The following is a 23,766-nucleotide window of genomic DNA, read 5'->3' on the forward strand; positions in this document are numbered from 1 at the left end:
AAAAGAAAAATATTCTGCCAGAATGGCGGGGGGGGGGGGGGGGGGAAGAATTCCTTGGGAGATAGGACCAATTCATAAGAAGTCTTCCCTTCTCTGCTGCAACAGAATACCTTATGCCACCAGATTTGAAATTTTGGGCTTAGACAATTTAGAACTACGCCGCCTTTGGTCTGAAGCCTAGTACATAAAGTTATCCTACTTGTCAATGACTACTTCAGCTTCAACCACGACAATACACGAGCACACAATACATACAAACTCAAGGTAAACCGCTCCAAACACAATTGCAGAAAATGCGACTTCACAACAGAGTTGTCAACGCCTAGAAATGCACTACCTGACACTGTGGTCTCTCTCCCAAACCCCCATAATTTAACCTTAGTCTGTCTACTGTCGACCTCACCCCATTCCTAAGAGGTCTGTAAGGGGCGTGCATAAGCGCACCCAGCGTGCCTACCGTCCCTGTCCTAACGTTTCTTTTCATTCACATTTCACATTTCATGCATCCAAAATCATGTTTATACTTATATATGTTATCTAATACATAAAGCTATTGGGAGCAGAAAAACGCCCAGGCAGAGACATTAGACACCGAAAAGGCCGTCCTTTTCCACGCCAGGGCGGCGACCGCGGAGAGAAAGAAAGAAGCCGCGGCTATTCCGACTGAGCCGCAGCCGCAGCCTAGTCCGGCCCATCCGCACTGCGTGCCGCGCCGCGCCTCCCTCCACCCCCTCCTTGTGCCGGGAAACCAATAGAGGCCGGGGATGTTAGCGGCTGGGAGGTGGCCGTGTTGCTACAGCAGCGGCCGGGAGCCCGGAGACTGGCAGCCAGCGCCATGGAAGAGCTGGAGGGTAAGGGCGGGGACTGTGAGTGAGAGCCGCGGACCCTTCGCTCCTCCAGGCTGGCGGGAAGAGAGGGAGACGCATGGCCCCGGGGAGGGTGGGGGGAGAAAAGGGTGGAAGGCGGGAGGACTCTTCTGATGCCGAAGCCCCCCCCCTCCCGGAAGGCGGGAGAAGCCTCTCTTCTCCCGGGAAGGGGCCGAGGAGGAAAGACTGGGGTCTGCATCCCCCCACCGCCCCAGCCAAGGCGCGTCTCCTTCGCGTTAGTTACTGGGTGTGTCGGGGCTGACTTGTCTGTTCCAGCCGCTGCCCCGTCCCTCCTGCGGCGCCTCGCTTAATGCCGGGGCGTTTGGGACCCCTGCGGTCATTTTAGAAGACGGGTTGTTGGAGGAGGGATGGCTGGTGAGTTCCAAAACGGGCCTTCAAGCCAGTCAAAGTCATTCAGTCCTCATCTTTTGCGGAACCATGCAAGTCGGCTGAAGCCCGAGGCCAGGTTTTGAACTCCGGTTGTACTAATTAGATGATTAAGGCAGTTTGTTAGCTACCGCTCTTGGGGCACAGGTAGTGGAGGGGGGGGGGCGGTGAAAACGGTGAGTGGATGTCTGTGAATTCGCTTTCTTCTCTCTTTTTTCCCTGCCCATTTGTAATGTGTTTTCAGAAGTGATGCTAGGGAAAGTTGGGACTAGCATGCATATGACGAATATTAGCATAGAAATCCTGAAAGAACTGTTTTTAATGTAAGTATGTATTTGAGCCAGTTGAGGGTTTGTATTCAATTAGTGATGCAAAGAGGAAAAAAGAAGGGGGGAGAGGGATTTTATTGTCATTTGTGGAAAAGGCCTACTCAACTCTTAGTTTACTCTTTGGAAAGAGCCCTTTGTTGGTTTTGAAAACCTACCCTGTAGTAGACATGGGTTTGGCAAAGCTTTCTTGCCACATTTAGTCAACAGAATCCTCATTTAATCTTGCTGAGGATGATGACAGCACTGTTTAAAGTGTGTTGGCATCTCTGTTATTCTTTGTGTGGATTGGCTTGAATTGATTTTCGGCCTCTTTTGTTTCATGAATCAAAATCAGCAATGTTTTTCGTATTAATTATGTTTTTTATTTTATATGTAGTGCAGGAGAAAGTATTTTTATTTAAAAAAAGCAGTCTGTATAAACTTCTTTTAAAGTGAGGCACTGAATACAGACTGAAAAACTGTTATTTTGGTACATGGGATTACTTTAGGTAAGTTTGTGTTTAAAATATGTGGAGATTTACGCATATATCTATTTGTGAGCGATAAAATGAACCCCAAATGTGTATCTTCAATCTAAGGGTTGAAGATGGTTATTAAAATATTTATACTAAAAACTAAAATGCATGTTTTATGAACCTGACTTATATTTTACATTGATTCAATATCAGAAAATCAGATCTAATTACAGTATTTCTGGGGTTTCAACTGTTTTTTTTTAATATGCAGCTTGACAAAGAAAAGGAATGTTAAACTGATCTCACTATGGTATCACACCAAGTATATCTAACAAGGCTGTAAGCCTATGAATTTGATTTGGAACTAAATTAATACCATTTTAATAGCCTGCTCTTCAGTTCTCTTCAGAATTGTTGATATTAACTTTATGCCAATTTAGGTAAATTAGTTGATTAGCAGTGCACCTCTATTCCATCTTATGATGCCATCCAGATACTGAGGTATTATGGAAGACCAGGATGCTTCAGTAGCGGCCTTCAGCTCTTGTGCATTGTTCACTCTCATGTCTCTCATCTTTCTCTTGGCAATGCTCCATAGATTCTCTATGGGGTTCAGGTCAGGTGAGTTTGCTGGCCAATCAAGCACAGTAATCCCACGGTCATTGAACCAGTTTTTGGTGCTTTTGGCAGTGTGAGCAGGTGCCAAGTCCCGCTGGAAAATGAAGTCAGCATCCCCATAAAGATTGTCTGTGGAAGGAAGCATGAAGTGCTCCAAAATCTCCTGGTAGATGGCTGCGTTGACCCTGGTCTTAACGAAGCACAGTGGTCCAAAGTCCTGTTGCTCCTTGGTCCAAAGTTCTTTTTTCTGATGAGAGCAACTTTTGCCAAAAGCACCAAAAACTGGTTCAATGATCGTGGGATTACTGTGCTTTATGGGCCTCTCCATTCTTCCTCCATATTCTGGGTCCTTGGTTTCCAAATGAGACGCAAAAGTTGCTCTCATCAGAAAAGAGGTCTTTCGACCACTGAGCAACAGGACTTTGGACCACTGTGCTTCATTAAGACCAGGGTCAACACAGCCGTCTACCAGGAGATTTTGGAGCACTTCATTCTTCCTTCCGCAGCAAGCTTTATGGGGATGCTGACTTCATTTTCCAGCGGGACTTGGCACCTGCTCACACTGCCAAAAGCACCAAAACCTGGTTCAATGACCGTGGGATTACTGTGCTTGATTGGCCAGCAAACTCACCTGACCTGAACCCCATAGAGAATCTATGGAGCATTGCCAAGAGAAAGATGAGAGACATGAGATTGAACAATGCACAAGAGCTGAAGGCCGCTACGATATTCTAATTTTTCAAGTTTCACCTGTATCTAATAGTGATTGCAGGAGAAGAAGTAGTAAGCTGAGCTTGGGTTCTGTATAATTTTAAGTTTTGGTGTCCGCAAGACCATGCGTGTGGTGGAATATTGCAATCTAGGGCCTTTATCTGCTGCTGTGACAGAGGACAGAATAAGAAGACAGATGAGGAAGAAAAGAAGATAGCATTAAAGGGAATGGGTAAATAGAGTGGGCAGAAACAAACCCAAGAGATCAGGGAAGCCTAGGCCCTGTCCAAAATAATAGCTACTTTGTGACAACCAAAACAACTGGCCAGAGAATAGAATAGTTTTGTCTATTGTATTCTAAGCTTGTCTAGAAAGGCCTGGTGAAACAGGACACAACTTTGTATATGGAAGCCTGATGTCTTGTGCACTCAAAAGATGTGTCACCTTTGAATGTACTTTCTACTATTTTGTTGGGAAAATTGTTAAATAACCTGGTCCCTAATTAAACAACTGACAAGAACAAAAAAGCCCTTTCCTACTATTTGAAGAATATGACACAGAAAACGATCTGATCTGTTCATACTAGAGTGCCAAATGATTTATACAAATAAAGGGAAATAATTTCATTTTTATAAATACTCAACTCAACTCAAATAATTTCATTTTTATAAATACTCAACTCAAATGGACTCATAAGAATGATTGTGTTATACATCAGAAAAGTAAATACTGCTTACATATTAGAAAAACCTATTAAAAGAAACCAAATTTAAACCATTAATTCAATTTACTACTTTCCTTTCATGTTTCTTACATTGTATTTTTAAATATTTATTAAAATAATATTAGAATGTTTTTTTAAACACAGAGCCTCCTAGAAAGCATGATGGACCTCTTTGCTGGATGTGTTCAAACAGAAGACAAACAACTATCAGAGAAAGTTTTTAATTTGGATTGCTGCCTTAGGCACAACTTACGGCTAAGTGGTCTAAATGGCCCATTCCAATTTGATGGTTCATTATAGCTTATATTTCGGTTCTAGAATAAAATATAGATTGTATGGAAAAAGCAGTAATACCCTGCACGTACATTTCTGCGAATGATATCCAATTATTTCTCAGAAAAATGATATTACATCTAATAAATGTTTTGATTAGTAAAACGGAAACAATTTCCACAGATTTTTTTTTGTTGGCAGCTTCTCTGGTCCTCAATTTGCTCCAGAGGATTTTCCTATTCTGCTGACAGAAAGTCTACTAGATCAAGTATCATATAGTCAGAGAAAAACTCAACAAATACATGGAGATACTTCTATGTTATTTTAAAACCACACCATTTAATGAACCAAAATTGTAGTATAATAAAATTTGTGCTTTACATATTACTGAGTTAAAACAGCCACCAAAAATAACAAAAATAAATGAAGGTAAATCACTATAATTTCCCTAAAACCGTGATGGTGAACCTATGGCACACATGCCAGAGGTGGCACCCAGCACACTCTGTGGCACACGAATTCAGCTCCACCGCCATGCTGGTCTTTAGATTTCTACCACGCATGCGCGGGGGGCAGGGCCCACAAATTTGGAAAAGGTTAGCTATCACTGCCCTAAACCATTATAATATGAGCTCATCTAAAATGCCTGGGAGAACAGCCAGGATTTTATAGCCTCATAAAAGACCAACAGGGTCAAGACAATCTGGACATGGGTGGGACAAAGGCTGCAGCAAAAACTGTTTCGTTGAAAGATGCCTACCCTGTTAGATTAAAAATAATCGGAAATAGACCCACAAATAACATGTCTCTGCGCCATGCAGAAATTTATAGGTGGTAACCAGCACCTTGAATTACACCTGGAAGCCTGCTGAGAGTCAGAACAGTTGACAAATTAGTGCTGTCACATGGTTCTGAACCAGTTATATCTACAACATAGTATTCAAAGAAAATCCTATGTATACATTTAGTAGTCCAAGCAACGGGCAACCAAGGCATGATTATGAGCAAGGCCTTTCTGGTTTGTACAGGGAGGCAGAGATAATGATGAACGAATGTAATAGATAAAAGATGCTCTAAATTAAATCTCAGATTCACGAGAATAGTAAGCAAAAGGGGGGGAATCATCTAAAGTAAAAGAGTAGACAAAAGAAGACTGGCAGAATATCAGGACCAATATCAACCCTTCAAAGTGTACTGGGTCAGGAAAACAGATACCACAAAGATTACTGGAACTTTACAGTAATGTATTGAGTGTTCTGCCAAAGTTTCTCTTTTTTCTCTTATACCAGTCAGAGTTAAGGTAGGATTATTTAAAGCTTCTTTCTTGCGCTTACTCTCCTGGATTACATTTCCTTTACAGACCTTTTATCCATTAGCAGCCCTTGCAGTTCCCCGACTATACTCTGCCTTTCTCTACACAATCCAGGAATGGGTGCCGTTGGTGTACATGCTTTCTGGCTACAGCCATTATCTGCTCTTTGAGCAGGAGCCAAGAATCCAATAAGATTCCCAAATTGTGCACTTTACAAATTGTGAGTTCCTATTCCATCCCTTATTAAAGATGGAAGTTCTCCAAATCTGGAGGTTCCCATGCCCACAGCCATTGAATCTTTCCAAGATTAGCATGAAGCCCGTTCTATTCCTATCAGACCTCCACAGTTTCCAGACACTAGGAAAATAGTTTGACAGCTTCACTTGGTCAGCCTGGGGTAGAGATATATACCGTAGCTGAATATCATCATCATATTTATGGTTCTAAGCCCCCTGCTGACAGCAGATTCATGTAGTTGTTAAACAGGAGCAAATAAAGTGTAAAATCTTGAGGAATCTACTGTACCTAAACACCAACTAGAACCAGCCCTGTAGAATCACAATATCATTCAAAGTTTTATCCTTCAAAGCTAATCTGGAAGAAAAGATATAGAAAATAGGTGAGAGATCAAGAAGGACGAGGATGATGACACTGCTCCATTCTGACTCCACTGGAAATTATTCACAGTACTGTGTACTTATTTTACCCATTCATGACATTAATAAAATTTTCAGGTCCATCTTTCCTGAGTAGGCTGTATGAACTGTAAATAGGATAACTGAAGAACTTTGCCTGCTTTCCATCAACAATTGGCTGTGTGTTGCATATTCGCGCTATAAATAATAATAATATATGGAATCCAATGGGATGTTAAGAGTTTTCATGGTGGAACAGAAGGAGTTGATTCAAGATTTCTGCACCATCGAGATACCTTTCAGTTCTATTCAAGGGACGGGAGGGGGGAGGTGTCCCAATCGTCACACAAAGATAATTGGGGTAGAAGGGAAGGAAAAGCAGACTGTTACACAGATTATTACTCTTATAATGCTGAATTCATTTCATTATACAATGTTTAGTCATATTAAGTAGGCAGACTACCAGTATTGATTGTGTGCTTCCGAATAAAGTTTGGGTCTGGATTCATATCACTTTTCCAAATACTGGTGGCCACTAATATTTTCTGGCCTGCTGATGTCATTGTATATGTTTGCATGATGACTACATTGAGGGAATTAAATGAGGCCTTATGCAAGATCTCCAAAATACCAAAGAGATTTTGGTATTCATATGCAAAGTCTTACAAAACTGAATTTATTAATTGCCTGTTTTATATTTGTTAAAAGGCAGTATAACTTCTTGATCAGGATGGCATATTCAAATTTGAAATTATATTCCCTCATTTAACTTTCAAGTTTTACAACATCCTGAAATTGGAATTTTTAACCAAGTATGCAAGAAGTTATCAATTATGTCATTGGTGTGGTATAGTTGAAGAAATAGAAGCCTTTCTTAGGTAATTATATGATCAGCAGGAGGTTTAAAAAGTGAAAGCTGGAAGAGAATTGTAGATTTAAACTAGAGACCAGCACTTTGTTGAAGTGCTACTAGAGGTAAAAACAAGTCTAAAAGGGAAAAATGTTACAATCCCTCTTCAGATTTATGCCAATTATGCTATTGTGTATAGCGGGAATCATGGGAGCATTATAGCTTAGTGGTTAAGGACACTGAGCTTGGTAGATGGAAAGTTGACAGCCCAATATTTGAGGCTCATGCACCACTCAACAGGGTTAGCTCCCATTCATGCCCCAACTCTTGCCCACCTAGCAGTTCAAAAGCAGGCAAATGCAAGTATATTAATAGGTACCACTTCGGTGGGAAGGTAACAGCATTACGCCTTTAGCCAATAAACCATGTTGGCCACATGACCATGGAAAATGTCTTCAGCCAATGCTGGCTCCCTCAGCCAAGAAATGGAGATGAGCAACGTGCCCTAGAATTGGACATAACTGAACAAGGACACCTTTACCTTTACCTTTCCCTATGCACTTAATCAGCATAGCAAAGAGTTTGGGTTATGGCAATATGTGTATTTTTGAGTTTAGGATCGTGAGGTAATGCACTAAGTTACTTGAATTAAACAAAGAGGCCTTAGAATTTGTTTTGTTGAACTGTTAGTTTTTCAAGTGCCCTTGCTTGTCAGTACCTCTCCTTTTCTTAATCAGCATTCTTTGTGTCGAAATGTTTATGGCTGAGTTCACAGTTTATCTGCCATTGACAATGTACATATAGAGATGCTATGGATGAATGCCTTTGAGAAAGTGAGGGAGGGACAGGATTTGCTTGCTTACCGGAACACCATTTTCCCTTTCAGTCAAATGTTTATTGTGTCTAATTGATTTCTAACTGTGTTACTGCTTTATTTTCTTTGGAAAATATACTTAGATTAGTAGCTTTTTAGTATGCTCCCACAAACTCATGTTCAACTCAAAACCGAACTATTGTAATAACAGGTATGCCATTAAAAAGTTTAAATTTGTTCTAATTTATGATTATTCTAATTTGAGGTTCATTTACAACGTTATCTACGATTCTTTGAAAATATGTTGGGTATTCTTTTTGCTGCTTTCATTTTTTTCTTGGCAGTGAGGGAGGGTATTCTTAGATCTTTTAAGCCAAAAACCATGTGGCCCCAGAAGGTAATTCCTATTATTTCTGTCATGCACTGGCCTACTTCAAAGTGCTGGCAAACATGTTATGTTGTGAATTTTGAATAAAAACATTTGCCTGCTTCCTTTTCTATATGTACATGCAGAAATCTATGACTAAAAATATCCCAAATGTTCCAGCTTTGTTTTTAATAGCTTTTTAAAAATGTGTGTGGTTATACACATGTAATGCAATTGTGTCATTTATATTTATGCACATAAATCACTATACATGGAAAGATTGTGCATATAAGATCATTCATGATTTCATTCTTTGCATTACATCATTGAAAAACAAAGGAAATATTTAGGCTCCTAATAGATTACTTGTTTTGGCAAATAAAACTGCAGCCGGCTGGAAATATGCCAACAGTAGTAGTTCAGAGATAGGAGATTGCTGAAAGCAAATACAGTAATGCTGTTGAATATTGTGAAGTAGTATCTGTTACCATTATGGCAAAAGAACATAATACAAACTTCTAGGTTAGTTGAAAATCATTAGAAACAATTAGTTTATTAAAACAATCGTGATTTTTATTTGCAGAAGTGGTTAACATTGTAAAATATAAGTTTATAAACAATTATTTTCTTAACATTCTTTTGAAAATCTAAGATAAAAGCATATACTCAAGATCCCCTGAGTATGAGCAATAACTGGATGAGCTATTTATTAAATAATTATTTTCTTTTGGAATATACCCTGACAGATCTGAGTAATACCACAGTTCCACATTCTTTTCAGGGAAATAATAGCACTGAAATTCCTCTGGAAATCAGCTGTGACTCACAGCTTCTTTGCAATACCTTTGTTTTCTAGTCAAATAAGCTTAATAGAAGAATTTCACAACATGGTTGTTGGCTAAGAAATATTAAGTAGGATTTCTATTGCCCCAACAATTGTATGTATCTTTCTTTTTCAGATTATACAAATGCACAACAGCCTGAAGAATTATTACCATGTCGGATTTGTGGAAGGACTTTTTTTCCACCTGCATTAGTAAGTATGAATATATGAGTTTCATGTCAGATGAATTTTTTTAAATCAAGATGAGAAATGATAGGAAATGATCTGTCCACAGCCTGGAGTTTGATCCTAACAGGGCTCATGGTTGACTCAGCCTTCCATTCTTCCAAGGTAGTAAAAAGAGGAGCCAGATTGTTGGGAGTAATATACTGAAATTTGTAAAACACTCAGCAATGCTGCAAAGTACTATGGGGCAGTATATAAATCTCAGTGCTATTGCTATGATGAGATTTTTTAAATGGAATGATTATATTCTGTTTTGTAAAGGCAGAACATATCTCCATCATCTTTTTTCTTATGCTTGGCCTTAGTTTCAGGGAGGGCTTATTATTTTTGCAGTGCAGGAGGCGGTGAGCATGGTCACCTCATGGCTGTTGCTGTGTTGCAATATTTTCGGGGAGGACTTATTTTAGCGCATGCACTGAAAAGCCCAATTGGACTTATGATCCGGGGACGTATTATTTTCATGGAAACAGGATAATAATGAATTTTTTAAAATCCAGATATAAATATTTCACTTTTTTAAACTGTCATTTCACAGAAAAAGCATACTCCCATTTGCCAAAAAACTGCTGCTAAAAAAAGGAAAACATTTGACTCTAGCAGACAGAGAGCGGAGGGAACTGATATTTCCACAGTAAAGCCTATAAAACCACGGGTAAGTACATAAATGCTGAAATATAGTTATTTTTTTTAAAAAAAAACTGTAATATTGGTTGCAAATATGTTATGAGCTTTTAGGAACTTATTCAAAGTAGTGTACTGATTTATTTTTTCTTTTATTAAGGAATTGTTAATTATTTTCAGTGTTCCCATATAATATTTCTTTTATCTTTATCATCAACTCAAAATCCTGGTTTCAAATCTCATATTGTAAGAATGTATATTCCTAGGGCTGTAGGTTAGTTTTGGAAAAAGGTAGAGGCAAATAATCTATACAGTATCTGCACGAAAATTGAAAACACATGATGTGTTCATTAACTTAACAGGGAAAAGTCAGGTTTCACTAGAAAGAAACTCATTATTTTACTATACTATAGAAGCTATTGTATGAGCTCATAATCCTGAAAAATTGCAGCCCATAATGCAGGGTAATATGTTGCTAGGAACAATGTAGGTTTTTGGCATTTGATTGTCTATGATAAAATTTCTTTTAAAGAAAACTGAAAAAAGCAGATAATATTATTGTGTTCTATTAAAAATTGTTGCATCTCAGAAACTTAGCTTTCTCTATAAAAGAAAGATACAAAACACATAATTCTACACTCTGTAGTAGATGTATTTTGTTGGTGTTGGGTAGACATAATGCTTTAAATTAATATAGTTATGTATTCCTATGTCAGCAGTTAATATAACAGTAATTATTTTTAAGTTTAATGCAGTTATCTAATTCAACTATATTGAAATATTGAAACCAAGAAAATATATCTTTTTAATGACAACAGGGAAAATGCAACAAGCATTCAGATGAATAAGAAATGATTATAAGCAGGCATTGTTCTTACTTGAACTTCAGCTTGCATGGAATATTAATTTATAATATTAATTTTATTGCCTACTTTTCTTTTATAAGTGCTATCACGGCACTTGTCTCAAATACGAAGTATAATTGGGCAGATAGACTGGTTAAAAATAATACAATATTTTTATTTAGCTTTTGTTGTTTGGATTGTTGAGTATTGTACTGAGTACAAGAGAAATCATATGTTTTACATTGCAAAACTATGTCTGCTATCTGTGTTGTCTCCTTAGCCAGAACCTCCAAAGAAACCATCAAGCTGGAGACGAAAGCATGAGGAGCTTATAGCAGCTATAAGAGCAGCCAAAGGAGTAGATCAGGTTCTTAAAGAAGGTGGAAAATTGCCACCACCACCACCTCCTTCTTATGATCCTGGTATATAATTTAAATTTGAGAAATGTATACATTTTAGCATAGGTTCATGCATTATTATTTTTTAATAGTTACATAGCTCTATCAACCAATCATATATGATCACCGTGCTTGTTTAGGATAGATATCTTTATATTCTAAATCTTCTGTATCTGATTTTTTTTTTAATTTAGAGAGTAAGTCTTTAGGAACACTGGAGGACTGGAAAAAATTCTACCTATCATGTCTGTTCTGTATATCTGTCTTATTTATATGCTAAATTTTAATTATATACAGAATATCTTTTATGAATAACATGGACCCAGGTCTGATACCATGATTCTTTTTTTAATCTTCACACAAAGCTCCATTACTGAATCATTTCTAAATTATTATATAGGAAATAATTGCACATTTACATCAGCAGAAAACGTGGCATGTTTGTCCTAATTTATTGCTGCCTTGATTATTTGACATTGATTATTTCTCACTAAAACTTTTTAGACCTGGAATGGGAAAGGAATCTACAATTAATAGGGAGGATTTAATTATTTTGCTTTTCTCTTGCTTTACCACATTTCCCCATGTGTGACCACACATACAGTATGGTCTTGTTCAGTCTAATTGTCCCAGGGAAAGAATTCACGCAACTGTTTCATTGAGACTAGCTATTTTAAATCAGTTTTAAACTTCTGTTAAAAAACAAAACTCACCACTTTTGATTTCCCCGACTCTGAGCTAAAGCCAGCAATAAGCCAATCAATACCTTTTCCCTCATCCCATACACACATGGGAATCCTATATTGTTGTATGAAACTAGAGCTGCTGTAAAAAATATGTGGTTTCAAATATACTAGTATCTTTCCCTCATCACACTTTTCAGGGATTTCTTTAATTAGAACAGAAGAAAGAGAACTCCCAAGAACTTTTTTTTCTTTGCAAACACTTAGATGGACACAGTTTGTATTAAAATACATATATGTAAAAATGCTAGCATATATGGAATAGAGCTGAAGGGCTATTTGTGACCACTGAACTCTGAAGCAGCTCAGCAGTTGGGATGTAGTTGGAATCTGTTCCTTTAAAGAGTTCTGTTGATTAGATGGAAGAGAACTGATTGGTTCCCTGGTTATTCTCAGAAGTTTGAAATAAGACTCAGAGATCTGAAAATTGTGAAGGTAGACAGAAATATAGTGAATACATGTGTGAAGGTTCCAAGTAACACTCCTAACGAAAAAAGACTCCGAGGCGAGTCTCCGAGTTTTCCTCAAAGTTCCATTTTATTAGGAATTTATTAGCCTTGTCAAAAAACCACAAATTGACAACATAGTTTTATCTGGCTGGTTAAGTGAAAACAATGGAGTGCTCCAGTAACTTGATAAGTTACATGCATTCTACAGATTAATGTACTGTATTTCTCCCTCCACTGCAGAATTTATATAGTCCTATGAAATACTCAACACACACACAGCACACATACACATAGACATATTTTTGGTGGAAATAGCTGTTAGTAACATTATGACATCAAGGCATTAATTCTAAGTCTATAATGAGAGCAAATTTTTATTGGTCAATTGAATGAGTGAAGTAATGAATAACTTTATGTTGAATATAGATTATATTCAGTGCCCATACTGCCAGAGGCGATTTAATGAAAGTGCAGCTGATCGACATATCAATTTCTGCAAAGAACAGGCAGCACGTATTTCTAATAAAGGGAAAGTGGTTAGTGAAGTTAAAGGGAAGCTTCCTGCTCGAACACAGGTAAATAAATTTACTATCGTTTCATTCCTTTCATTTTACTGCTTTAAAAACAAATTCGTTTTAAAGTTAAGTCATAGCTTGAAAGTTCTTGAAACTTGCATCCAGAAGTTGTGAAGGCTCCAACGCTGGAAGTTTTTAAGAGATTGGACAACTATTTGTCTGAAATGGTATAAGGTTTTCTGACTGAACAGGGGGTTAGACTAGAAGGTCCCTTTCAACTTCTGTTATTCTATTCCTATTCTATTCTATTCCTTTCCATTCAATTATTTCTTTTGGATATTTAAGAATCGAAAACAATCTGACAAAATCTGGGAAGGAGGTAAGAAACCAGGAGTAATTAATAAATACCGAACCCATACAGACTGATTTTTATAAGCCTTTATGGGAAGTTGAACATTGCAGATAGGCTATGATTTTGTCTATTTTGGCTGTTTCATTGAAGAAATAAAAAGCCAAACAAATCTTAAAGTTTAATCAGTTTGTCTTAAATCATTTGCCAAAAGTACCCTATTTGCTTTGAAGTCTTTTCAGTGTCTTCTTTATTATGTAAAATATGCCAGAGTATTTAGCCGCATAAATAATTTACCTAGAAGTAGGCTTATCTTCCATTAATTTATATAAATCCCCATTTGTTGTTATTCAAGATCGTGGCTGTCACAGAATCCTTATGTTAATAGACTCCATAATTTAATCATGACAGATTTTCAATTGCATCAATATCTTTACTTGTGATAAGTTTAGAGTCATTTCCATTCTTCAGAAGGGGAAGTAAGAAACAAGGTTAGCCTAGCCAAGCCATTCATTCCATATGTAGTCCAATACCAATTTTACTTTACACTTATATTACATAGAATTAATCTAGATTCAATGTGAAAGCTCATTGTTCAGTATTAGAGCTCATGCTTTACATATTTGTCATTATGTTAATCAGGAGGGAGGGAGCAAAAGGAAGGAGTCTCCTCTTTTTTGAGATCTTGGAGAACTATATCTACGGTGTAGAACAATCATCAGAGCCTATGACTCTCAATGTCAGGGGTTCTCAACCTTCCCAATGCCGTGACCCTTTAATACAGTTCCTCATGTTGTGGTGATCCCCCAACCATAAAATTATTTTCGTTGCTACTTCATAACTCTAATTTTGCAATTTTACGATGGTGTTAGGTGACCCCTGTGAAAGGGTCATTCGACCCCCAAAGGGGTCGCAACCCACAGGTTGAGAACCGTTGCTCTGTGTTGAATATAACTCCTAGACACTGTGACCATTGGTCTGTGGTTCGATTGATGTACTTTTGTAGCAAATAACACACAGGTCATAACTGATTTATTGTTGTTACATTGCAATGCTTCTCTTTGTTGGAAGTTCATTCTTGTTGGAAGTTATTATGCTTGTTAAAAACAAAGTAACATGTTTTAACTGTAATACATAAAAGGTAGGCAATCTGCCTTAAATATGGGGCACTAGAAATGTAATACTGAATCAGCATGATTGTGGAAGGTTATCTAACCTATAATAACCTATTTGTTATTTCAGTACAAGACACCAACAGTAAAGAAGATACCTTCTTCAGGGCTAACACCACCAGCCTTATCACGTTTACCACAACCAAGTAATGGATATGTGTGCATATGTGTGTGTGTTTCCATTGTCTGGAATTTTGTAATTAGGCATTCTCTTGTAGCTCCCTCAGCAGAGGGCATTTAAATCTTAAAACATATTTAGCCCAAGCTGTTAGAAGTTAGGATAGATATTGCTGATACAGATGAACCTATAATATGCAGAATGTGAATAAAGTGCTGATCAAATGTTTGAGGTGATTATATGCCGTAATAAACATTTAAGTTGTTCTCTGCAAACACATCTCAATAATTAAAATGACAATTTCAAGATACTTTTTTAAAAACAGAGATGAATAATTTTGAAAGCAATTGTGGTGTTTTCAGTGTCCCATGTCATAAGATTCCTAGGAGAAGAATGAACAAGTGAGTTGAGTAGTCCCTGCAAATTAATGTCTCATTTATCTCTCTACCTTTCTCTCATTGCTTCTCCTGGCTTGTTAACTACTATAGAAGAAAATTGTTAGCATTGGAATCTCATTTGCAGTCTTGTTTAAAAGAGTAGGACAAGAGTCTTATTTTTCAATGCCATTTAAAATATTAAGCCTGCTGACTTAATATTGCCCTTTATTTATGAATAAATGAGTCCCAGTGAGGAGACGGATCCTATGGTGATCCGAAATCTTAGGAGTGGTGACCAAATCCATTTAAAGATTACTGATAAATTGTAATTCTTCATGTGAAAGAAAAAGAACAGTAAAGCATCCATAGTTTGAAAGAAAATACTTTTGATTAAATTACAATTAAGTTAGATCAAATTTAGCATTATCCTGACTATCAAGTTGATTTTCTTGGCCTAGCTCTCAACTTTTTGAGCTATGACTGTATATCTATGTTATTCTGCTGACAATTTTTCTATTAGGCTTTGCACTACTGAGTTCTTAGACATTGCATAAAAATATAGAGATGTGAAAAGTCAATATTGTAGTGAAAGAAAGAGTGTTTTTCATGTTTTCATGACAAGGTTCCTCTGCAAATAAAACACTGTCTCCAGGTGGACAATTGGGAAACAAAATCCAGAGTTCTCCAGTTCATAAAAACGTAATGAAAGCAAGTCCACAAATAGGGTAAGTATATTCCTAAGAGAAACCTGACAATGGGGTTCACAGGACAAGATGCTAAAAATTTCTAGAACTGTATTTGGCCTGCTCTCATTTCCATGGAAATCTGATGATAATGTAAGCAAAGTGCAACTAGTCTGCATACCTTGATGAGAACATTAGAGGAAATGGTAAGATGAGTACTCCTATCAATGAATTATAGCAGCAATGGCTTACCTTTTTTGGCTCACATGCCAAAAGCGGGGGTCGTGTGGGCATGCTGCACCCGTAATGCAGTGTGCGACCCCCAGCGCACATGACAGGCATGACCCCCCCCCCCCATTTTTTGCATGCTTTTTTTGCCCTCCCCATGCTCCAGAGGCTTTATAGTAGTCTGGGGAGGACGAAAACAGCCTTCACTCCCCCCCCCCGGAGGCCCTCCGGAGGCTTCAGGAGGTTCCCTGAAGCCTCCGGAGCACAAAAACCCGGCCCTACTGGCAAACCGGAAGTTCTGCAATGGACTTCCGGCTTGCTCGTAGGGCCGGTTTAAGCCTTCTGGAGCCTTCATAGGCCTTCCAGAGGCTTCCCTGAAGGCTGTAGAGGACGAAAAACAAAAAGGGCCCTGGAGGCTCCAGAGGGCTTAAACCGGTTTGCTTGTTGGGTCGTTAGCATGCGTTGGCCAGCTGACCGGTTTTCTTTTGAAGCCGTTTTTCGCTTTCCAGATGCTTCCTTGAAGGCTCCAAAGTGCAAAAACTGGCCCTACAAAGGGCCCAATGGCTCTTCCGGTTTGTCCATAAGTCAGTTTTTCACCTTCCGGAGCCTTCAGGGAAGCCGCCTGAAAGCTTCGCAAGTCGAAAATCAACCCTACGGAGAAACTGAAAGTGACCATTCCCAAACCTCTGGGTTCGCCGTAGGTCCCCCCAGAGGGGGACGGGGGAGGCTGTTTTTGCCCTCCCCAGGGTCCTAGAAAGCCTCTGGAGCCTGGGGAAGGTGAAAAAACCGCAGCAAAAGTGGGGAAGTCGCCGATTGCACGCATGCATGCATGCTGGGGAGGAGTCGCACACATAGCATTATGGGTGTGCCACGTGGCGCAACCCCTCCTCTGTGCTCCTCCCACTTTTGGCACAGTAGCCAAAAAAGGTTTGCCATCACTTGTCTATATCAAAATGTCTTATAAATGTATCAGTTTCCATGAATGATTTGATTAAGGTTGTAAATGGATTTCAACTATGAATAATTAATGATTTGTTATTGAATATTCTTTATAATCCTGAGATAACATTTCTCAGTGACACCATTAGCTGTGTTAATGCATATAAAATTACAAGTCATTTTCATTACAAGTTGGATAAAATGATTTTAAGAAGTTTAATGGCTTCAATCATTTGTTATATCACCTGTCCTTTAGGCATCTTTTGCACACCTTAGGAGAGATTACATTTTAAATTACTTACTTCTATTTCTGCTTGTAGCATTCCATATTATGGCTTGTGCAATTTTGCAACAAGATATAGCATTTTTCAGGGTAAGAGAAGACCTCCAACTATCTGTTGTGAGGGGCGGGCAGAGGAGAAAGCTACCCACTTTTTCAGGTTGCAACTCCAAATATTTCATTTATAAATGCAGCCATCATTTAAAACAGTTTGGCTCTGATATTTTGCTTGGCTCTGCTTGCTAACCGTACTACTATTTTTTTAATGCTTTCTCATCTGTGGTGATATAGTTTTGAACATTTTGAATGAATAAATTTTGTGCCTCTTGATTATCCTCCTTTTTTTTTACCAGCTGGAAGTGTTTTCCCCTTTGAATTAAAATATTTGATGGTATTCAATTACTGGATGATAAAGAAATTAAAGAGTAAAATAGTTTGCCTTTATCCTCTAGATCAGTGGTCCCCAACCTTTTTATCGCCGCGGACCAGTCAGACGAGCCTCCCTCGGCCTTCCGGACCGGCGGGTGGGAAGGCGGCCATCCTGGGCGCCCGTTCCGCAGGGCGGGGGGGGGGGCTTCCTTCACACCAAGGCCGACAGCCCACGAGGCCGCCCCGCCTCCTCCTCCTTGGCCGTCGGGGGAAGGGAGGGGGAACCGACCCCGCGATCCGCTCGCTCGGGCAGCCCTTTTTCCTCACTGCAGTTTGGCGGGGGAAAAAGATGGCCCTGTGTCCTACTTCGGGCGGGCGGGCGGCTGGCGCGGCGGAGGCCGGCTGCTTCCGAGGGGGTGGGCCTCCGCGCCGCGCTCCATGAAGGGAAGAGGGGGAGAAGGCGGGCTGCGGCCGAAGGGCCCCCGAGAGCCCCGCCGGCCTGACACACAAAAAGCGCTGCGGCGGAGGGGAGGGGCGGGAGGCAGGTGACACTCCAGGAGGGGGGGCAGAGCTGCGCCGCGAGTCTTACGTAAAGCCCCCCCTCCCCGCCTCGGCGGAGGAAAACATCTCCCACCTGGGTGGGGCTGCGTGCGAAGCGCCTCTCGGAACGGCAAAGCTCCCCAAGTTCCCCCGAAACGGCCGCGCTGCGCCCCTCCCCCCCGCAACCTTAGTTTCTCCTTGGGAGGAAAATGCAGCGCCGCCGCCCCCTCCTGCCCCCCCCTCGTCATTCCACGGGGCAGGCGGGCCGGGTGAGTCCGCGGACAAAGTTTCGCCTCCCAGGCAGCCTCCGCCAGCAGCATCCCAAGTTCGGGCCGAGGCCGCCGCCACCGCCCCTTCCCTCACGGGGCGAGCAGAGCAAGAGGGCGGGGGGGGAGATCGGGCCTCCCCTCGCCCCCCCAGCCCCGCACATCTGGGGCGGCGGGGGGGGCAGAGAAAGGGCGCGTTCATGAGGACTACAAAGTTGCAAATATGGCCCCCGGCCGCTGCAGCGATCATGGCCCCCGGCCGCTGCGCGGCCCGGTGCCAGGTACTCCACGGCCCGGCACCGGTCCGCGGACCGGGGGTTGGGGACCACTGCTCTAGATGGCAACATGTAGCTTCTATATTAGAAGTGGATAATGCTATTTAAAGTAGGAAATGTAAAGAAATGAAATTTGGATCTTATATATAAAAATCAGACAATAATTTGAAGACGATGATAAATAATTTGACTTTGGATAAATTCCAACTGTTCTGTTTTGTTATAAATTATTGAGTGAGACAGATAATGCTTTTAATACAAAAAGAATTAATCTCTGAAACATCGGGTTTTTTAAAATAATTTTGATACTTAATATTTTTGTTCTACACTGCAAACCCATGATAAGCAAAGGACTTGATTTACATTAAATAACAAGAGTATGATTCTGCAATTTTGAAAAGCACTAACTGCGCAATTTCATTGCAGTGATATAAAATGACAATGCCAGAAAAGTGGATAGCAATTTTGCAAATTTCTTTACCACACTCTTGCATTAATATCAATTTAGTGTCAGGCGCTCTAAATTTTGTAATTTTTTTAATTGTGATGATAAACTCTTGATTTAATGGACAAAATCTGCTGATAAACAGGGATATATGCTGGTATATCAGTAGCAGCTGAGAGAAGGCAAAAAGGGGAAAGGAAGGGAAGACTGGAAAAATGGGATGAAGGGGATATGTTGCGCTGGAATATCCACAGCAGCTATATATTGGGATAATTAGACAGATCTGTGGAATATGCTGTGCTGGAATTTGATGCAAGAAAATGGATGCATTTGATCAAGGCTTGCGATACTTGTTAGCTTTAGGATAAACCTAAATACTGGATAATTTTAATTCTGCAGAATTCATCTAATAATAATATATTTTAAGGGGGCCCACAAAACCACGGACGGGAGCATCTACTAATATGACACGAAGCACCGGTCCGAGTATGATGGCAAACAAAAGAAAAGCATTTGGTACTGAAACTTATTCAGCCAGGTAATTATATTTGCATCTTTTGACTTTAATTAAGATGAAGTAATTGCCAGATAAAAGAAAAGGATAAAAATGTGAAAATACATAGAGAGGGATAAAGGATCAGGGGTTTTTTTTTTTGTTTTAAAAAAAGCAATGAAATTGAACCAGTTCTCAGTGAAATGTATCTTGCATTGTCCAAGTAAAAAAATTCTAATCTAATGCACATAAATGTGGAAGTTAACTTAAACTAATCAATTTTTTCTGAAAGTCATTATTTTTTTCTCCCCATAGCTTCCAAACCTTACTAAAATTAAATTTATTCAGAATCCTAATGGTCAAACAAGATACCTCACAGGAGAATTGGGATTATAGTGTAAGGATATTTCCCCAGCCAATTTTATTTTGCAAAGCAAGGAAATAGCTGTGGGGAAATTCCTTCTCATTTCTGTTTTAAGTTCTAGGAGTGTCAGACTAAGCCATATATATATATATTTATTTATATTATATATACATACACACACACACACATTCATATTTATATTTATACACACACACACACACACACCAAAATATACTCCACTGATAATCATTCACTATTCCCTGAATATAACTTTCTTAATTTTCACAGCAACTCAGTGAGCAGTATTAAAAGTGTAAGGAATCCTAATACCCCAAAATGTAATGTTTTCTTTGGTCGTTGGCTTCCATTTTATATGTGAATTTCTCAATGAGACATAAATGCTTACAGGTAATTCAGCTAAGTTCATTGGTGCAATGTTTTCCACTGAAAATGTGGAGCATAAAACCTTTAGTCAACATATTAGCAGACTTCTGAAATAGTTTCTTTTGGGGAGGTTGTTTACTTGGGTCAAAAATCTTTATTACTGAAAAGAATATTTTAGAGATCACTGAAATATGTATTTCTTTACCTCTAATCTTTGTTGTGTTTATTATTTTGAATTTTTAATGCTTGACATAGAGCTGGATTCGACAGTGGAGACTGTTCATCTATCAATGGAGGAAGTTCAAAAAGCAGTGAAGGAAATTCTCTTGCACAGTTACCAAAATTCTGTTATGAATGTGGTACCAAATATCCAATCGAATCTGCAAAATACTGTTGTGAATGTGGTGTTCGAAGAATGATTTTGTGAATACACCTGTAATGTAAAATGAGAGGTAGATTTCTTGCTAAGGCTGTATAAAAATCTCTGCTACATTTTTCCACCGGGATTTGTGCCAACGCACCATACTAATGTTCTGGGCAATTATTATTTTTTGTGAAATAATATATATAGATATATAAATACAATGTATATAAATGGTTAGATACCTAAAACTGTGCCATTCAAGATGGTATACTTGAGATGTTGTTGGAGAATATTTAATGGAGCAAAACTTTAAATCAACCGCTAAGGTTTTTTGTAATATACTATATACTATATTAATGTTCTTACTCATTTGTAGTTTTTGCCCTGAATCATTTGGTCTAAAGAATGTGTTCCAATAGAAAATATGTTATACATGGAAATATTGATTGATATTTGGTTGATAACGTAGACAATAGCTTGTTGGTTGACAGTCATACATTTTATTATTTGTCTATGTTTAATGTAAATTAAAATTACTAGTTTCACGTGTACTATTATAGTTAACTAGTTGGCATTTTACCCCCTTTCTTGTTCCAAAAAGCTATAACAAGTTTTTGTTCACAGATATTTTTTTATGTGGAAAACTTCCCATATGTTTCATAGAGAAAGATTGAGATGCTAATAAATTAATTAAATTATGAAATATAATTTAATCATGTTCTTAGGATCAACTTCTTTTCCTTAAAAACAGGGCTGTGATCAGTTTTAAAAGCTTAGCCAATGTGGCCTAAGTTAATTTCCCTCTTGATTTACTAACAAAAAAATCATTGAATATTTTATAATAATTATGGCACGCTAGTTTCAGGAAAATTATGTCGTAATCATGATTTTTCTTCTTCCTATTACTTTGACTTGGGGGTGTCTTTACCATTATCATTTCTTACAGTCCTCTAAAATTAAAACAAAAAGAATTATATTAAACTCAAACTACATTAGTATTAAGTTACATTTTCTTTAGTAAGCCTCCTTTTCTACAGCAATTTTTTAAGCACAAAAAACATTTACTTATGCCTTTTCCAAAATTAATTTTGTTTTTTTAATTTAATATCTCAATTTCTAAGTCTTTACTTTTCTAAGTTTAGTAATAGTTTAAGTGAAACAAGTCAATTTGCAATTTTTGACCTGAATGATGTAGGATTTATTTTTAATGCTATCTTCATTTTAGTCAAAACCTGCTTGCTACGGCAGATGATAATTAATGCATTTGAACAAGATTTGTCCCCATTTTTCAGTATATTGGCCAATGGCAAACTAATTTTTAACTAATTGGTATAGAATTGTATTTGTGTGTTAGAATTCTCTTTAAAAAGCATTCATAAATGTAGTATTCCAGTTTTGTATCGTTACCTAATTTTATGTGCATTAGTGAGAATCAATCTTTAATACAGTATCTTAATGTAGATTAGCATTTTTTTTAATTTAAAATACACTGGTATGGGGGAACTTACATTACAAAAATTCAGAATGCACTGAAAGCTCTTCCTTTGTCTATGGGATTATGTGGATTCTGCTCTGCCTTGCCTATTAACTGTTAGTGTAACTTAATATGCATCCTATTCACCAAAGAACCCACATATTTTTTGTATTAAAGTTTTCACACATTCCTGCAGATGCTTTATTACATCTTATTATTGCATCTCTTTGATATGTTTTAATATAGAATCTGGTCTTCATAGCAAAGCAATAGTCTAATTTCTACTAAATAGTTGTGAGCATTATTCTGATTAGATATTTTGTTTTCCTAAATGTTCTTTAAGAACAAAAGCATTGTAGAAATGCTTGTTCTATGTTACCTAGAATTTTGTTAATAAAACTTTCATTGTGTATATAATTGTTATATCTTAAAGAATCTTTCTCTATGGGTAGAAACGCTATTGGCAAATAAAGTCATTAGGTGAGAATTAAAATAAAAATAAAAAATACTAAAACATAATTATTAATCCTTGTAGAAAACTAAATATGTCCGAGGAAATGTGGAACTAACTCAAATTTTAGGGATTGTATTGGAAAATATTACCCATCGAATGAGCTGAAAATATTAAAACAGCAACAAAAAAAGAGCTTTGCCAGGTGTGTTTAAGGAACAGAAAAAGTGTATCGCTTGCTAAGTGAAAATCTGAATGGGAAACATAGGCAGAACCAAGTAACTCCTACATTGACTTAAAAGTTTTTGCTGGAAAGAGGATAGGAGTCGGATGCTGACCTAGAAACCAGAAGTTCTAACCCTGCCTTAGATATGAAAGCCAACTGAGTGACCTTGAGCCAATCACATTTTCTCAACCCAACTCATCTCACATGGTGGTGGTTATGAGGAAAATAGGAGGAAGAAGCAGTATTAGGGTACATTCACCTTCTTAAGTTACTTATAAAAATAATAAAGATGAGATATAAATAGCTAATTAAATAATGTGTGTCCCAGTACACAATTATGAAGAGCAGACTGAAGGAATAGGATTCCTGGTCAGGCTTGGTAGAAACATAGGAAATATCTGCTGGCCTAGAACGTGTTCAGATATCGAATGCCAGAGATTCCTTGTTAAGAGTAATAAGAAATCTGCTACTGGTCTGACCAAACTTCTCATCTTTAAGAAATCCTAAAATGTGAAAAGAACCAAAGAATCAATATTCCTTTCTTAATTTTTTAATTAACTGTTGATTGTGAAAGACTCGGCATATTTGTTCCTCTTAACAGAAGCATCAAGACATCCTGAATAGGAAGTTAATTAAGTATGGCATATCTATTAAGGGGACATGCAAACCATAGTCGGAGAATGTTAAAACAGTTCCTCATCAGAGTGAAGTACAATAATAAGTAGAATACTACAGGGCTGTTTTGGTCCTTCTGCTTGTTAAAACTTTTGACTTGGATTAGGTAAAGGAAATATTTATCAGATGGATGATACAATTAGTAATCTTTTAAAAAATCAGAATTATTTGGATAGGCTAGAAAAGTGGCTGAAAAAACAATGAAACTGAAAAGATAGATTCAGTTTCACTTGTGGAAAAAACACATATACATTTGTTAAAATGTTAAAAATATTGGAATTGTGAGTAATCATAAGATAAATATAAGAGTAAT

The 23,766-nt window shown here is 38.1% G+C and overlaps 1 protein-coding gene across 2 annotated transcripts; it reads left to right on the forward strand.

The window, feature by feature from the left end:
- Positions 1–767: 767 nt before the first annotated feature.
- On the forward strand, positions 768–22,131 carry ZC2HC1A (zinc finger C2HC-type containing 1A). 2 transcript variants are annotated; one of them, XM_032223350.1, is made up of 9 exons: positions 768–851; positions 9,301–9,377; positions 9,946–10,062; positions 11,157–11,298; positions 12,893–13,041; positions 14,573–14,648; positions 15,620–15,722; positions 19,450–19,560; positions 20,519–22,131. In XM_032223350.1, exons 1-9 carry the CDS (start codon positions 836–838, stop codon positions 20,688–20,690), a joined length of 963 nt encoding a protein of 320 aa, XP_032079241.1. In that variant the 5' UTR covers positions 768–835; the 3' UTR covers positions 20,691–22,131. The 2 variants fall into 2 exon arrangements, with proteins under 2 accessions (XP_032079241.1, XP_032079242.1); XM_032223351.1 differs by lacking the exon at positions 768–851 and adding an exon at positions 896–1,241.
- The last annotated feature ends 1,635 nt before the right edge of the window (positions 22,132–23,766 follow it).

Source organism: Thamnophis elegans, chromosome 8 (assembly GCF_009769535.1).
Source record: "Thamnophis elegans isolate rThaEle1 chromosome 8, rThaEle1.pri, whole genome shotgun sequence".
NCBI lineage: Eukaryota > Metazoa > Chordata > Lepidosauria > Squamata > Colubridae > Thamnophis > Thamnophis elegans.

What these genes read in the sequence shown, in the direction of transcription:
- ZC2HC1A (XM_032223350.1), top strand. An exon ending in TAAAGCCTATAAAACCACGG is followed by an intron (nt 10,063 to 11,156) that starts GTAAGTACATAA and finishes TTGTCTCCTTAG; the next exon opens with CCAGAACCTCCAAAGAAACC. An exon ending in ACCTCCTTCTTATGATCCTG is followed by an intron (nt 11,299 to 12,892) that starts GTATATAATTTA and finishes TGTTGAATATAG; the next exon opens with ATTATATTCAGTGCCCATAC.